The 17,529-nt window shown below is 40.9% G+C and overlaps 1 protein-coding gene across 6 annotated transcripts in view; it reads right to left on the bottom strand.

Annotated features, from left to right (window-relative positions):
• The window catches only part of LOC110991118 (neuron navigator 2-like), a 227,197-nt gene that overhangs the window by 136,499 nt on the left and 73,169 nt on the right, over positions 1-17,529 (bottom strand). For all 6 annotated transcript variants that reach the window (XM_022256296.2, XM_087134827.1, XM_022256297.2 and 3 more), the window contains 2 exons: positions 2,063-2,180; positions 1,444-1,496 (listed from right to left, as the gene is read on the bottom strand). In XM_022256296.2, coding sequence (XP_022111988.2) covers positions 1,444-1,496; positions 2,063-2,180 — 171 coding nt within the window. The remainder of the gene's footprint in view (positions 1-1,443; positions 1,497-2,062; positions 2,181-17,529) is intronic.

The raw sequence follows: 17,529 nt of genomic DNA, 5'->3' as shown, positions 1-17,529 counted from the left end.
ACGGGGAATGGAGGTAATGTGATAACCGGGCTCCAGGATCCAATGTCAGGTATGAATGGCAGCTGCTTATCATAATGGCTCAGCAAGAATGGCTGGCCTTAATGAGCATGCTCAGCAGGGGAAAAAAAGAATTCGCCTGAATATACACAACATAACTTGCATAACAAATTGTATTTTGCAATCAGAGAAAGTGATGTCTCGATTAGGATGTACTTTGCCTTCTGAAGCTCATTATGTAACGATATGAAATGCATTTATACATGTAACAGGCATTTAGTATTTACAGTCATTTACAGAAGGTTTTAAGTTGTGTCCATTTGTTGTTTTTGTTGTCTTTTGCTTTCCATATTCTTACATTATCGCCTATTTGTTTGTTTCTCTTTAAACTCAGTATTCATCACTAACCTAATGAAACAAAGGGGTCTAGGATTTACCATACCCGTATTTAAAAGAATTGGTTATTTAAAGCCCTTGACAGAAACAACTGGATCCAGTTCCCAGAACCGCATAACTCACGAAAGAGATTAACTTCCATGGTGTTATTGCAAACCTTCCACACTTTGTTCATTTGTCCACCATGCACACGTATGAGTCTAATTCAAGCTGAACGCATTTAGCATTTGCATACAATCCACTTGCCATCTGCAATTCACGAAGGCTTATTTATATGAAAACATGCACTTCATGTATCACAGAGACAGTCAATCTGAAGCAAACCCTTCTGTTCTGCCACTTCCAAGTGAGCCCTCTAAAGTTCAAAGATGCTTAGTCTCTGACTCACTGAAGATTGTATTTGTCACAGCCGGTCATGCCATTTTCTGCTTACACGTACGTCTGCACCACTTATTAAAATTCAACACACGGCACCAGTATGCCGGGCAGAAAATAAGGAGACTGCCCTCTTGTGGCAAAGCCACTCTCAACTGTCTCTCACAGGCCAAGCCTTCCTGGGATGACCGGCCTGTGAAATCTAGCACTCCATTTTCTTTTAATTGTTCACAATTAAGAAGTACACTGGTACCAGTACTTCACCATTCTGTCTGTTTTGCATGGCAATCACCCTTCCTCATTCCTTCCTCTCAAATATCGTAATAAAGTGCTGAGATCAGCACATCGTTTTCATTAATTTTCAGGGAAGAAGCGCACACATTGCAATGTTTGTGGACTGCTCTCAATCGACATTTGCACGTGTATTCAGCAGGCACATGTCATGTGCAAAAGGCAACCTGACCCATGTTATTGTTCAAGCAAATACTACCCAACGAAGACTCAAAAGGATCTGTCATGCTTTCAAAATCAGCCAATCCCAGCACCCCCTTTGCAAAGTGCATACAATCAGCTGTAAAAGGGCTACCTTGTAAAAAAATGAGAAGCCCACAGGAACGACAAGACCCATACTTCAGACTTCGTAGGATGAAATGATTGAGAGATATGACCACTTACCATCTGATTTGCAGTGCGAGGGCCTGGGTTGATATCCGCCACCTTTTCATCAACTGAAATTGTAGAGAACCAAAGAACAAGTTAGGCTGGCGGACCAAACTTAACCAAGCTCACCCAAGATAGCGTGAGGCATCGACCCCTCACATCAATGTGGTATGAAAAGTCAGTGATGAAATAACTTACGCTGCTTCCAAGGATAAGGGGCAAAGCCGACTGAATTACAGATTGAGTCACTTGGCAAAGGCTGAAATGGTGGAGCTCTTAGGTGAAACCCCGCCTACATGTACCTTCACCATATTTGACTCAGGGATCTATATATTTCTACCATTGGACTCGGTCAAAAAGAGCTTACTACAAGATTTTTTGTCCACATGTAAAGCCTTTTTAAATGTTGGAAATCTGGCAGAGTTGAAGAGTGTGCAGAAAAGAACTGTGTCTTAAAAAGGAAACAAAGTGTCTGATTTGGCCACATCACTCTCATAGACGATACATGTGGCTTACTTCCAGGACCTCCGTTATTTATTGCATTTGTTTCTAACACTCTCAACCACTTATGCACAGATCTCCATTTTTTCAAAAGCCCCTCCCATTTTAACCATATTTGGCTTTGAATACTTACTGACTGCCTCTATCACTTGGGCAAGGAGCACCCCATTGGTGATGTCCACCTGAAGATCCGCAATGAGATTCTTGCGCCCTGCCTTCTCCAAAAAGTGATTAGCCCAGTCAGTGTAGATCTGAAGAAAAAGGAAAAACAGAGAGAATGGTCCAAATTAAAATAATCAAAATAATTCATATTGAAGCTCATTTCTAAAATTCCCAATGCCTGGAGAAGTTCACTTATAACTGCTGCAGAAAGTTTGCAGTGGGATTTCACATGCAGTCAATGGCTCGACTGTACATTGCAAGCTGTGTTTGTCTCTTACTTAAACATAAAGTGAGCCCTCATGTGGCAATGAGCGAACTGTCTAAGACATGAAAGCTCCTTCACTCAATCAATTTTCTGCATCCTCCTGATGCCAAGACCGAGGGGAGCTCCAGAGAAACTGGGATTAATTGGACAGAACCAGGTTGGCTTCCACATCACACACTTTCACACGGCTGCGTCTGAATCCCTTGGCTATGGCTGAAAAAAGCACATGTATCTAGTAAGGCCGCCAGCTAGCTGCTTCATGTGTTTTCCACAGACAAGTCAGTTGGGCACCGAATGCTTATAGAACCCTTCAAAATGATGGTATGCCAGAAAGAATCATCTCCAGTGCTGGATTCAGGAGGTGGTTCTGGGGACTAAACAAGTTTTCCTCCCCAGCTCACCTCCCAAATTTGTGCTGTCATACCCCTTACCCTCTCCCTTCCCGAACCCCTGCTCAGTGCAAACTGTGGTTCCAGACTGCCCAGTTTGGTGCCTGCTGATGATGAGAAATGCCACTGTTTGGCAACATCTCATTCTGGGTTGCACCAAAATGTCTTCATGTACTACTTCATTCCTCTCTCTTCAGCTTCTGGATTAACCCTCAATTACATAGGTGTTTCTTACAGGTCTAGCAATTTATCTTCGGGTCATGTTTTCCCTCACTTTAAACAGCACGTTTATGGGTAATTGAACATCTTTAACACAGCCTCAAATATTTGTGAGTCATAGCTACGGACAAAGAAGGGACAAGACAGAAAAATGGATTCCCAAATGGGGCTTGTCAAGTACTTAGAGTATCATGGACGACAAAATGACAAAATTATGGATGGGCCCACTTGGTCAGGGATGGGGGGGGGAGGAAGAAATAGAAAGAGATAGAAAGATGGGATTCTTCAACCTAATTGCCTAGGAAGATGGAGGATGGATAGATAATGCAATTGAATGGTCTGCATAGTGGAAAGCAAACAAAAAAAAGAAGGTGCACCGTAAAGGACTTTTAATAAAGAGGAAGTGTGCTTTCGCATAAACAGCTGCCCTTTTCACAACCACAATTCTTGTCTTCCAAACAGAATTGGAAAGATGACAACTATACAGTGATGCTACAGATACAGAAAAAACAAGGACAATTTTGGGGTAACAGATCCATGTCTGTTTCTTTGTAATCCCAACCCTTAAACCCCTGAGCAAAATGACGCTGCATGAGCACTATTCATCGATTTCCATGTAGGAATCAGCACGTATGACAAAGGAAGTTCTATAAGAATCATTTATCTGCTCCCTGCTTGCCTGGTTCCCTGCCATCTAGTATAATTCATAATTGGAAAGGAAGAGGCAGGGAAGCAATCAAAAAAAGAGCCCTTCCCACCCCTGCTGAACATCAGGGGTGTAGCCACGTGGGAAGGGGTCATGTCCCCCCCCATTCCTGGTGCCCACCTCCCACTATAAAAAAAAACCAATGAATGGATAAAGAACAAGGCTAATGAAAACTTGCCCCCAAAAAACCATACCACTGAAAGTTGGTGTCCCCCCCAATAAGATGCTGGTGTCCCCCTTGTGCCCCCCACTTATAAAATCCTAGCTACGCCACTGTTGAACATGTCAATATACAGGCATACCAATATGCATTTAAGGAGATCACTGCCTAGTGGCTGAAGCAACTTCCCATATGGTATGTGTTACTCCAGGTCACAGCCAGTTGAATTGAACAAAGCCTTAGCCACTTCAATGAAAGATCACTGCACACCAGGGAAACTCTGTTGCATATTTTTCAGCCCAGAGGGCCTGACCACAGCTAGCTCATATCCCCAAAGTTCCTTCAAATTAATGTGAATATCACCACACCCTAAGTAGATCCATGCATCTTCAAAGCACTCCTCCATCTTCTGTAAATAGTGTTAGGTTCTTCTCATTTGCCTCGGCTTTGGAGTTTTTGGGAGAGAGGGATCTTTCTCTTCCCATTCATCCAGTACTGCCTCAAGATTTACAGCCAGCATGAGCAAACCTGGGTGAGTGTTAGTACAGTAAACTCAAGCAAGTCCTAGAGAAAGCTGGAGTGCCGGGATAAGATGACAGCAAACAGGCCAGGCCCGAGACTGAACAAATGCCACGAGAGGGACGAAAAGTGCAAAATCAATGGCATGGTTTGAGGGCTGTCAAAGATTGGTCAGGATACAGCTGGAAGCCAGATGGGTTAGTTGATGTACTCACTTTAGTTCCATCACAATTTTTTCTCACAAAAAAGAGGGAGAAATTATGAAGGGAGCATTCGTCTGGAATTGCTGGCATTTCCGGTAAAGCAGAAACATGAATACTAAGTCATATATCAACTCAGATGCATTTTTAAATCATACAATCAAATAGGCCAAGTAAGACATTCAATCTTCACTCACCAAAAATTGTCTGTTTCCCAAGTGCACGTCAAATGAAATGTGAAGAGGTCCAGGGTTTTGAAGTGGCTTGATACCACTGTACAGACTTATATGGCAAAGAGCACCCAGTGGAATGATGCTCTTTAGTTTTATGAAATTGTTTTCAAACCAGAATACATGTTGAAATGTTTCACCTGCCTCACGTCTGCTGATGAGACAACGTCCGACAGTCTTCAGCATCTCCAGCTATTCAATTCAATGGCTTGATAGGAAACACAAGATAACTTCATTTGCATTATTTCAGGCTTCCTCTGATGCAGACTCAACGCCTGCCATAGAAAGCTGTACAGGTGAACCAAATTTTTATTTCAGCAGCATTTTTCGCTCAATCTTGTTTGTGCTACAGGGCACTCAAGCCATTCTTTGCCATTAGCTGGTAAGGGTTATCAAGGGGATAATAGTGACGTCAGTACATGGAGACTTTACTTGAAACGTACCATACAATGTATAAGATCTGGCCATTATTATCGAGTGTGTAAGGAAATAATAAATTGTCTGAAAAGTGACAGCAAAATCCTCTCAACCACAGCTGCACCAAAGGCACATGTGTAAAAGTATACACATGCATACCACTCAAACTGCCAGCTACAAAGTACTAAGAAGAATACAAGCTATGGATATGTATGCAACAGTGATTTACTCATGATGTATCCTGTTCATCGGGTCTGGTCAAAGCCATCTTACAAGGCAGAGTGACAGGCAGATGAAGTTGAAGTAGACAGAGGAAGAGTGGGGAGAACAGGATGCCTAGACTGATAGACAGAAACACAGAGGGTCTGGCCTGAGCTTCGGCAAAAGTCCCAAGGGATGGTGGAGGGAGGAAAAACCAAAAACCAGCAACCTGGGAGAGAGAGCCAGTGATGAAGCAGTCTGTGGTGTCCCATAACCCTTCAGTTGAAGAAAGAAAGGGTTACACACATGAAGCAATGTCAAATGTTTTTGGTCTTTGAATGAAAAAAGCCTGAAAAATCATGCAAACTTGCTGATAAACTGGGAATTGCTGGGAAAACCTGACAGAAGTGGTCAAGTCAAGCGACTAGTCCACATATCTTCAAATTTCCCAAGGTGGACAATTTTAACATCATAACGAGGAATCAGTGGTCCATATGGCAATGTTACACAGAAACAAGACAGTCCTTTGGTCATGCTATGCCTAATACATTCCAGAGCACATTTAGTGATCATGAATCATGATACTTCAGCATTCAAACATTCCCAAATTCAATTCACATTAGGGCCAATGTACTTCAAAACACCCTACTCTCATTGAGCCAACCGTCATTAATCAGAAGTGAGCTGACAGCCGCGTATTACCCTGGAACATTCACCATTTACAAAAACAATTACCCAAAGACCAAATTCAGACCTACTCAAAATGCACAAACATGTTCCTGGCAAACAAACCTGATTTCACCAAAAAAGAATGAGGCTCCAGATTGCAGCTGAAGTGGAGTTTCACAGCTCTGAACATGAAACGTGCACGTGTACATGTTCACTCACAGGATTGGCAACATTTATTAAACAGAGCCACTGAGAATGTACACTCCACTTTGAGAGCATTGGAACTAGCACAAATAGCTGTCAAAAACTGCACTGTGATGAAAGCAATGTTGCACACTTAATAGAATCATGACATTAAAATAATTAAAGGCCTAAAAAAAAGGAAAGTCCATTTAACATAGTTTGAACATACTGGAACATTGGTAGGTTTAAAGTTAAAGCAAATAGTCACTTTGTCACTATTTTTCATCGAGAAACCTACTATATGGAAAAGGTAAACCAAGTACCGCTAACATACATGTAAATTGCATTCTTTATTAATTTCTTTATGATTTATAAACCGGTATTTAAAAGTAGCCCTGACAAATCACCTCACTAACTGCGTGGTCAGTTACACGAGATATTTCCTTGCATGAACTGGTGACAGAGACTGTGTTAATTTACATGGCTCTGAAACATATCAAATTCTGAGTGTTTACTTCTCACTTTCAACGTACTCATCCATCCGATATCCGAATATCAGTGAGTCGTTGCTGATGTGGTCCATTAACTTCATGTGGCTGGCAAAAAAGTCACGCACATTTATCTAAAAATGACAAAACACCTCAACCGCGTAACTGCTAAGACTATCAGCCTGCACTCCCTTACACAACCGTATACTTCATGTGTAGTGTGCATACGTGTATAAACAGTAAACTGTGTATCAGAATGGAATGCTGAGCTAATATCTCACGGAAGGTTTCCTGCGTTGGCGGCATTACCAGTCTTGATGATCCAGTCCGGGCACTTTGGGTCCCAGAGCGGCTTTGTTTACCCAACATCAAGTTTCTTATTAACCCGAGAACGGGGAATAAAATATGACGAGCAAATATTGGTCTGCGCTGCCCGGGTTGATACAGTCATATTCCATTCGGTTTCTTGCTGCTGACATTTTGGCTGGAAAAATGTCAGCCCGTGGGGAAAATAAGAATTCGACTTGCTGATGTGTGATGTCTGGGGGGAGGCAGAGTTCCAGGGCTCCATATTTTTACAAGCAAAATTACGGCAACGAAAGATCAGAAGATTACAAATTATGACCACTAGCAATTTGCAAAATAATGCATCATGCAAAAGTGTCATGTCAAAGTCATCAATCACTTCTGAAAAAGGGAAGGGATATACATATACATGTAATACGCAGGGAAAAACAAATGTAAGAAAAGTGTGAAGCATGAAGTCCTTCATGGCATGGGAAAAATTGTCAATTCTAGATGCTCTGTGGTAATCTGGGGCAATTTCCGACTGCTTTACCCCATTTGTTCAGCCTTTCTGGCATTGTTTTCAAGCTTCTAATTAGTTATCATGTGCAGTAGAATCACATTCAAGCCTTTAAATTTTATTCAGTGACAAAGAATCGGGGGGGGGGCAAATGATATATTTCCCCTACTTCAGTAAGTTGGAATGTCCCCCCCATCCCCAATGATCGATGCCCATACGTCACACATGTCTGAACACACAAGCATGTACAAACACATGGGTCACCCAAAGGAAATCATATAGCTTGGCAGAACACTAGCTCCCTCTCGTTTATGCACAAAGCATGTAAAAGTTCTTGTTCAGCTTTCTAAGTGCTCATCTAACTCAACCCAATGAAGCATTGCTGTATTCCAACTGATACTGCACATGCACAAAATGATGAGCACCGCAGGTCATTCAAGATAATTAAAATGAAAGAACACGATCAGCCCCCTTGGCATGGACTCGCGCCAACTCAAAAAGCACTGAACATGTTGAAACTGGCATAGAATTAGGTATTTTTTTTATCCCAAATGTCTTTGCCTCCTTGAAATAGTAAACTGGTCCACTCCCTTTTCTTTCATTCTGGACGGTTCATACAAAACAAGTTCTACATTCAACCATCATGTTATCAGATGATGGGACGTGAGTGGAATGTTTAACAGAAAGCACACCTTTGTCAGGCCTCTGCAAGCCTATTTTGAATAACATCCACTATTTTGTCTTAAAAGCTCCTCAGATGTAGAAGCTGAATCATTTTAAGACAAATGTTGGGAACATTACTAAATTTTCAAATATTTGTGTTTAAGCCTCTCAAACGAGAAAAACAAACATTCACGTGGGTGGCCAATGGGAAGAGCAACTTTCCTAAACCTTAAATACAGTGCACGGCTCGATAGCATATGGTGATACATATTTATTTTCAGGCTAGCTTTTCTGCATGACATTTAAGAAACATTTGTCCCAGCAAGGCTGGTTCAAAGTGCAATTTTCCAACTTCACCTAAATACACTCCATGCGTTGCTGCCTATCCATCGCAATTTCCAATGGTGATAAACCCATGGCAAATCAATCACAGGCATGACACGAATCTCGGTCGAGTATAGAACCTAGCCCCCTCCTTTCTTTTGACGAGCTACAGTATTCATAACCTGACGGCATTTATCTTCCAGGCTGAGTTCCTGCATGGGTCGGCGATGACTTGGGTAAAGAAAAGAAAAGGTTACAGCACTGCTAATGACCAGAGTATGAGTATGTCGGGGCAACAATGCCCAAGTCCATTCATACAAATCCATAATCACGTCTTTCCTTCTTCATTATAATTTGTCCTGTATTTTTCCTTGCGTGACCAGGATATTAATATAGCATATCAGGGCTCCAGTCGGGCTGCTCCATCATGAATAAATTGTGTATTTTTCTACTCTTTCTCTTGTTCTCCTGCCTCCTGGCCCTGCGACAACGGGCAACAAGACTCATGAGAGGCGAAGGGACGTAGGATTATTGCCTCAGATTGAGACGCAGGGCTCGGGAGCAAAACTGATGCAGGTTGCCAAGGATGACGCAATGGATCACTCACCTAATTACACTCCCATGGATGAGTCTTTTTTTTTCTTTTTCTCATCCACTGGTATGAGTTCTTCCTGTATGATAGATGCACATTTATCTTGCTAATGGAATGACATGTTCGCTGGTGTACAGCACTGAATATTTGGCCACGCAGGACTCCCTAATGGGAAGCAGTGGAGTGATACATGTCTTTTCTTCACGAACACCCCAAAAACACTAGAACATATATATTCACATATGGTAGAGATGGCCTAGCTGCCATCATTTAAAGGTCCTTTTTTTTTCAGAATCTCGTCACATCTAAGAGATGTGGCAATAACCCAACCAAAGTCAACCCCCCCCCGGGATAACATGTAAAATTTCTAGACGGTCACCAAGAAGTACATAAAAATTTTTCAAGGGTGCACTGAAAGCAAAAACCTGCGGCTAAGTTGTGTTCATTTCAGTTTTGCAACAGTACATTCTTTGTACAACGTTAAGACATCAAGCCCACTGTAATATAACATAGGCCTTGTTATACCTGGGCTCCTCAGTCCTGAAAACACCAAAATCAAACACTAGCAGTTGTTGGATTTTGACAGATTAAAAAGGGGCTAGGATTAGATTAGGTTGATACAGGTTACATCTATTAAAAAAGAAGAAGCACATGGACCAATACCAATTTAAAAGAATGCAGACATACTGAAAAGGCTCAATTCTGTTCACAAAGTTGTAGGAGATTGTGAGTCCACTAGATGGACTGATTTTACAACATTTTTTACAAAATTTTTATCAAAATGGGCAATGTGTTACTCATTCACAGTTAACCAAAAAAGAAAAAAAGAAAAGTTCATGAAAGGACAAGAGCAAAGACAACAGACTTAATGAGGCACCATTCCACAATTCATCTAAAATATGCATTCCAAATAATTGATGCTTTTGACAGATCATGTGGGCATACAATCAACTATGCATAATAGAGACATTAATAATACATATACGCGCAAGCTCATAAAATGTTGATGGCGTTAACTTCCAACTCCAGAAGTACTCACAGGCAGTTGGTGTCACTGAAAAAAGTGTTCTTTTGGCAGAAATTGTAAATCACCCTTGTCATAAGAAAAGAATCCCAGATCTGGCTTTCATGAAAACAAAAATCTCACATACAAATTCCTTCAGATCCAAGAAAAAATCCAATCTAGAACCACAGCTGGTAACTGATGCTTTTTGATCTAACTGAAAATTTAGTTTTATAATCACCACATTTTATCAACAGTGCAGTGCAAATCAAAGGCAGTTACATTTGAGTTACTGGAATTGGCATCCAGCCATCTCCAATATCTAAAATCAGTTACGAAAATGTCACATTGGGCTACCTCTTGGAGCAATCACGGGAGCAAAGACAGGGGAACATGTGGGAGAACTGAAATGTCAAGTCCCTTCTTTTTTAATCTGACTCCTGATCTAATTATTTTTCCATGGCTGAATACAGTGGACGAGACCTGGTAATGGGCAGAAATGTGACTGATCTGTATCAAGTGAAATCAAAGGACGGGAACCCCTGGGATCTAAATGACTGAGGTGGTTAATTGGCTTCGCTTGGTGACTCTGAAGAAGTCACATGAAGTACTCTGGGGCTCAGATCAGGCTTTCCAATATGATTTGAGCTCTGGCTGGGGAAAATATCTCAACACATGTATTGGCAGTTTGTATTCTAACTGTACAATTTTTTTCCCAAAAAAAAGGATGGTCACTTCTTAGCATTTAATTTTCACATGCAGTTCAAAGTGTAAATTATTGGTTACTGAACTGAAAAGACAACGGCAAGCATATGCTTGCCATTCAATAGCATCAACTATAAGACCTGTTCAGTGCTGCACAACAGACTACTTGGTATGAAAAAAGAACAAGTTTTGTCTATGATGGTATATGGGCCTCTATGGGCTGGTCCAATAAGCCTTTTGTGAGTTAACTTTGACCCAAATCTGGTACACTGACTTCTTTAAATTCACGCGAACATAACAATTTGAATTCTCCTTACTAAAACCACTGTTGCTGTACCTCATGATTTGGGGAAAGCTTTTGCTTAGTTACATACGAGACGCCTTGCAACAATACACTCTTCTTAATGGCTAAGAAGGGCACAAAGGAACCAGTCCATTCCAGAGATGGTGGTCGCTATGCAAAAGCTTGCCCCGAATCACGAGATATAGCAACAGTGTCTTTAGTCTGAGGAATTGAAATCGTTATGTTTACGTGCAGTCAGATAACTCAGTGCACCAGATTTTATTCAAATTTAACCCGCAAATGGCTTCTGCTGGTTATCCATAGCCAAATGTCCATTGCTAAATGCACAGCAGGGAGCTAGAGTTACATGGTGAGTTCATACAAGGTTGACAAGAGCTTGTTTAAAGATCAATCACACTGCTTTGACCAAAAAAAATGGTTGTTGAATAGGGAATTGGTCACTGTTTCCCATATCTTGACTAAAGTGGCAGCTTCTCTTCGCGTTTATTAAAATATCGTCATTTGGGGAGTTCAATACCACTGCGAGGATGCTCAGAGTAAAAAAATGTGTCAATGAGGGCGGCAAACAAATCTAACGATTTGGTGTTATAAAACAGCTCTTGTCCCCCAGAGTTAATTGACCTTGTGGCCGTAATAGGGGATTTATAGCACAAGTAAAGAGAGGGGAAAAAAAGGGTAAAGTAAGTTAGATGTCATTCTCAGTAAATGACAATGGCTATCTGCCTGAAATTCATTAGGACCTTTATCCCGTTCAAATTGGAACAGTCGGTAGCAATTTTTATTTAGTTTTTTCCTACTAGATTGTTTTAAATATAACTAAATTTCATAAAAAATTGAAATTGTGAATTACCAATTTGAATTTGATTGATCTTTAAAGCTTGAAGCTTTCACTATGTGCAGTGTACATGTATGTCACGCATCAGCCACTCCTCGCTTAACTAGATCGTTAATGACCGTACCACTGTGCTGCCCAAGTACATACTTAGTGCATCGATCGAGCCATACATGCACAGAACCTTTTGAATGTTTACTACTCCGATGCTTGCATGCAAGAAATCACATGCCTCTTCACTCATCCCCTAACCTCAGCCTGGTCATTATCCACTGAAGTTTCACATTGCGCGATCACGATTTTCAGCAGTTTCACAGGAAGTATCACGTACAACCTGCCCGCTACCTCCCCAGCCGTTCTTGGGTAATTGCCCGGGGTAGGGGTGATCAATATGAAATATGAGAAGATCATGGAACCTTTGGAGGGGGGGGGATTGTGTCGTGTCGTGTTGTGCCAACGTCACACGGGTTTGAACTTGACGGATAAGGTCCAATCACTCAAGCTGGGCTCTCTGGAATCTTCTTCTATTGCTTCTTCAAATTGTCCTACAAGATGCTGCATTCAGGATACACTCCGCACTCCTGGGTCTACGCAGATACAATACATGTATGTGGTTAGGAAATAAATCCATACTTCAAGTCCTATACCATTCCGTGCCATGTAAATATCTCCCCACTTCCATGAATATGGTCATCAAAGCATACAATATAACTTTTAACTTTTAGAAGATAATTTTCTTGTGATAGGTAATCCACAACGCTTAATTATTTACATCAATTCAGTTAACCCTTTGTCTTTGAATGGCTTAGTGTAGATTCAATACTTGGTGAGGGGCTAGAATTTGACAAGTGCTAGTATTTGCACACAATGATGAACAAAGTGATTTCCCTGTATAGGTGAAAGAGAGGCTGTGTAAACTAGTCGTGACTATGGCTGAAAAATAATGCATGTAGCCATGGCAGCCACCTGCTAGTGGCTGCAGCCAAAACCTAAAGATGCATATGTTATTGTCCACTACAGCCAAAGAGGGTGTAAAGGTGTAAGTGCAAGAAATGCCTTGCCCCCTCTTTGAATAAGCAAAGATAGTTTGGGTTTGTGCACATTCAGACAAAAACTGGTCACGTGTTCTGTACTCCTTACCATTATCCTGCATGCATGCACACACAAAGTGCCCTTCTTGTCCAGTTTGTGTGCACGTGTCACGCTGCGTCATCTTGTCATGCCGGAGTAAGTTAATTTGAAAACTGTAACTACTGAAAATGTTTCAAACATCTGTGCATTAGCAAACATCCAACCAGGTCACCCCTGCTTCTCAAAGGTAACCTTTCCAGCTGCTCACGACAGTCTCGTGCATGAGACATCACTTGTTTCTATTCATAACACGAACCCTGATTTTGAACAAGCTATCCTTTCTCCCCCCCGCCCCCTCCCTTCCAAATGGAAAAATTGAGTTTAATGGGCGTCATTTGAAGCAGCGTGTCATGTCCTTATTGAATTGTTTTTGCAGTTGATTGGAAAATGCTTTTAAGGGAGCGCGAGTTACGGGATATCACTCTAGAGTCTGAGGTAGCATCGGACCAAATTGAAACACGTGACGGTAATGGAAAGTACAAACGTACAGCAGAAACAGAAAAAATATAGTGCAAAGGAAAAACACTCGTGCGTGAAAAATAAATATCCATGATATAACATGCAAAGGTGATTTCGCTGAGTTGAAGAACCTACATGTGTAGCTAGATTATTTTGTGGGGGGTTCTAAATGAGTAATGACATTATGCTGGCATTTCACCATGTGATTGTCTAAACAATTCAGTTAAGATGATGCATAGCACGAACAGAGAAGTTGACGACGGAGTGGATTGTACTACAAAAGAGGACCTCAAAAAATCTATCAGCTGAGAGCAAACTTGGCCATCCAAGTCAATAACCCGTGATTGAAATTGGATTGACATTTTGAAAGCGCCGACTAATCAGGTTAATTGTTAAACCAACACGGGCTTTGTGCGAGGTGGTAGCGCCCCGCCGATAATTGTCTCTCGTAAATCTCGGCATTGTTTGAGGGAGAGCCGCGAAGGGAAGGCGACGAGTGAGCTAAAAAGGTTGATTTAAGATACGGGGATGAATCATCTGCAGCAAGTCCCATGACAAGGTGCCAAAGTGAGAGACAAGACTATTAAGTTTACACTATTATTTCTGTCTTTGTATGAGTGCAGAATTGGTTGGTAATCATCTGGAGCAAGTCACATAACAAGGTGCTAAAGTGAGAGAAGTGACTATCAATTTTACACTATTTTTGTCTGTCTTTGTGCAAGTGGAAAAATTGGTTGGTGCATACATGTACATGTATGTTAAATGTACATTATGACAACCATCCAATGTACATGCAATGTACATGTAATGGATCTTTCTCTGCATGAAGTAAAGAGGGTGCTACCGTATGTAACCTACACAGGTCATACATATGTTAGAACTTACAAAGTTGCGGCTGGGACCCAGCAAAAGCAAGTGGACGGTTAATTACCACCCACTATCACATTCCATTGACTAGGTCATGGAAACAAAGAGCACTTGTGGGTAAATATTGGAAATACATGTACCAACATTGAGCACAAATTGAAGAAGTCAGTTCAGTGAGAACTTAGAGAAAACAGCTATTGCAAATTTCCATAAAGTAGGTGGGGGATAGAGGCAAAAGTGGGCAGTCCTTTATACATGTACATTGTACAAACTGCACGCAGGCTAAGCCTAGCAGACAAAACGAGTGACAGGCTGGTTCTTAGATACATTGGACTTACATGTAGGTGCGATACTCAACTTAACTACTGGTCCAGAATTCTCAGGTAGTCCACCTTCACTTTGGTCGCTTTCAGTTATAGGCTTCAATACAACTAAATCTTGTTTTTGCACCACAGTATATTTCCTCATCACAGAACAAATGAATCGGTTTAAGAATTAGTCGCTCAACCACACTCTGAGGGGTGTCACAAATGTACTAGGATTTAATCAAGCACTGCATACATGTACAGATACATAGTACATGTACATTACACTGACAGGAATATCCTATATTTCAAAGATGACCCCATACTCATCACAGATGCCTGGAAAAAGGTACAATGATTTGGCTTAACAACAAAGGTGTTTTGGCAGATGCAAGGTAATGATGCTAGTGGTATATACAGGAAATTGATTCAAACTCTGCACTTGACAACCTGTAAATTTCTTCAAGGCATGAGTCCCAACCATATGGTGCATAACACAGCACCGTAATATCTAAAGCTTCATAGTATGCAGGAACTATGGAATGGGAATACCAACGTTTTTGGCAAGCATTGAAACTTTGCGATGATTGAAGAGAGTTCAGTTGGAGGCTGTGAAGGTGTTGATGATTTCTATTAAGGTAACCTTATAGTGTTTAGTTCCCACTCGGCCAAACAGAATATTCATAACATGATCCCGAGGGTACATCTGTAAGTCTGAAAAGGGCTCTTTATCTTTCTGACAAAGGCACTCTCTGTCCCTTCTCCATTGAGCCCCAGCAAAAATAAACTCCGGGAAGTCAATCGGAGGGACTCGCATTTAAACTCCTTTGGCCGTCTGTCCATTCACAAAATTGCCAAGCACAGCCACCTCACTCTCTCTATACACCTAGCATTAATGGATTAGGTGTTGTGAACGCTCAACCACTTCCGCCTACCCGCCCCTCAAATTCCCCTCTGAAAATAAACCTCCCACTGGACCAGGCCGGCAACCCTTCAGATCCACCCTGCCGCGTGATTGTCTCTACTGACATTATTTTTCCTAAATCTCAGAGGCACAAGAATGGGAACTCAGTCTCTTCAAAAATCTCCTTAAAGAAAGACAAAAACTGTTGGGGGAATTCTGCAAAATAGAAGTTTTAAATTATAAGCAGATCATTTGAAATTCATGCATTAATACTTTATTGCTGTCCGTCTACTTTTTTTAGGCTTAGCTGAGGGACTTTTAGCGGGTCAAATACCAAAACTGTCTTTTTTTCACACTGTAAAATAAAGGTTAGAACAACAAGCTTTGAAAGGTAAGGAAATCCACTCCCACACAATTACAGCAGGCACCGTCGATATCATATTTTGGCCAATACTTATATATATTTTTTATATCAATATTATCGATAAATTAAATTTTATTCATTTAAATTTCAAGGTATTATAATCATGGAGGTAGGTTATAACAGGCATGAATTGTTGGTAAATTGTTAGGGTATAATGGTGTGATCCATTGGTGACATGTTCTAGTGTTCGTATTGCATACATAGTGTTCGTATAGCCTACATGGGACCAGGGAAATACACTGCCGTGTATGGCGATGGCGATATCATCAGCATGTGGTGCTAGTCTACGTACGTTTGGTTAGCAAATAATTCTGTTTTGGAGGATAAATTTTGTGATATTTTTGAGGCAAAGTGTACGTGAATTATTGAGTGCGAGACAGAGATAAGTGACTGAATTTATTCTTCAAATGTCGCCGTATAAGCTGCCTGGAGTATAAGCTACAGGGACATTTTCACTCAGTGTGAGAACCAACGTAAGCCATGGTTTATCAAAAATTAAAGTATTGTGACGATGCACTTTTGTATTTTCTAATAAAGTTTGTTCCTTAGTAGCGATATTTTCAATACATTTTTTCAATATTGATGTTTTCGAAGTGTCGACATTTCTAAAAAAATCCAATATATCGATATTACCAGATAAACATCAGTGATATCAATATCAAACTCATATCGATAAAAATTGATTTATCGATATATTGACAGTGCTTAAATTACAGGTTTCTATTCCATTATCAAGACAATGTGTTTGCAGGGAAGTAAACCAGAAGGAAAGATGCCCCAAAAAGTTTGCCACGAGAATGGGAGTGATATTGATGTACCTGTTGATGATGACATAGGTCTGTGTAACATCTCAGTTTCTCATTTTCTGCACCACCTGCCTGTTAGTTCAATTCTCATTTTTGCCCCTGGGAAAAGTTCAAACAGGGCAGGAGCACGGGAGACTGAAATTGATGTTGCTGCTGCAGTTGGCTAGTATTTCGGTTCTTCTATTTTTTTTTTACAATCGAGTAAAATATTCAAGAAAATTTTGCACAATATTTCCACTTAGCAAAGGAGCTGAGTTTCCTTCATTCTGTTCTGGGTACAAAGTAAAGTCTGGTCCCTGTCTTTGGCAGGTTTAACTTATTGGGAGGCTGGAACACAGATTTCAACATGATGAATCTCCTTATTTTTCCCAAATCTCATGTAAATACATGGAAGCTTTCAATAAGCCAACCAGAAAGAAGCTGCAAACATGAGCTTACTCAGAAAATCTAAACAAACATCTCTAAAAATTGGAGACATTTTAAATACCGGTAGTGAGAAAATATTGTGTAGAAGCAGAAGAAATTTCAGCACACCCGTGTCACTCTGGTGACTTTGGTCATGCCACACTTTATATCACTCCAACTTGGACACCTTTGCATATGTGCTGAACTCAAACTAATTACTCTGACGTCAAGCTCTGCCAACCATGCATTGCAAACTGCGATAT

The sequence above is a fragment of the Acanthaster planci genome, linkage group LG03 (assembly GCF_054643075.1).
Source record: "Acanthaster planci isolate LZ-2023a linkage group LG03, COTS_SCS, whole genome shotgun sequence".
NCBI classification, from domain to species: Eukaryota; Metazoa; Echinodermata; class Asteroidea; order Valvatida; family Acanthasteridae; genus Acanthaster; species Acanthaster planci.
Note: the sequence above shows the minus strand (reverse complement) of the source record. Positions and strands in the feature narration are given on the sequence as shown.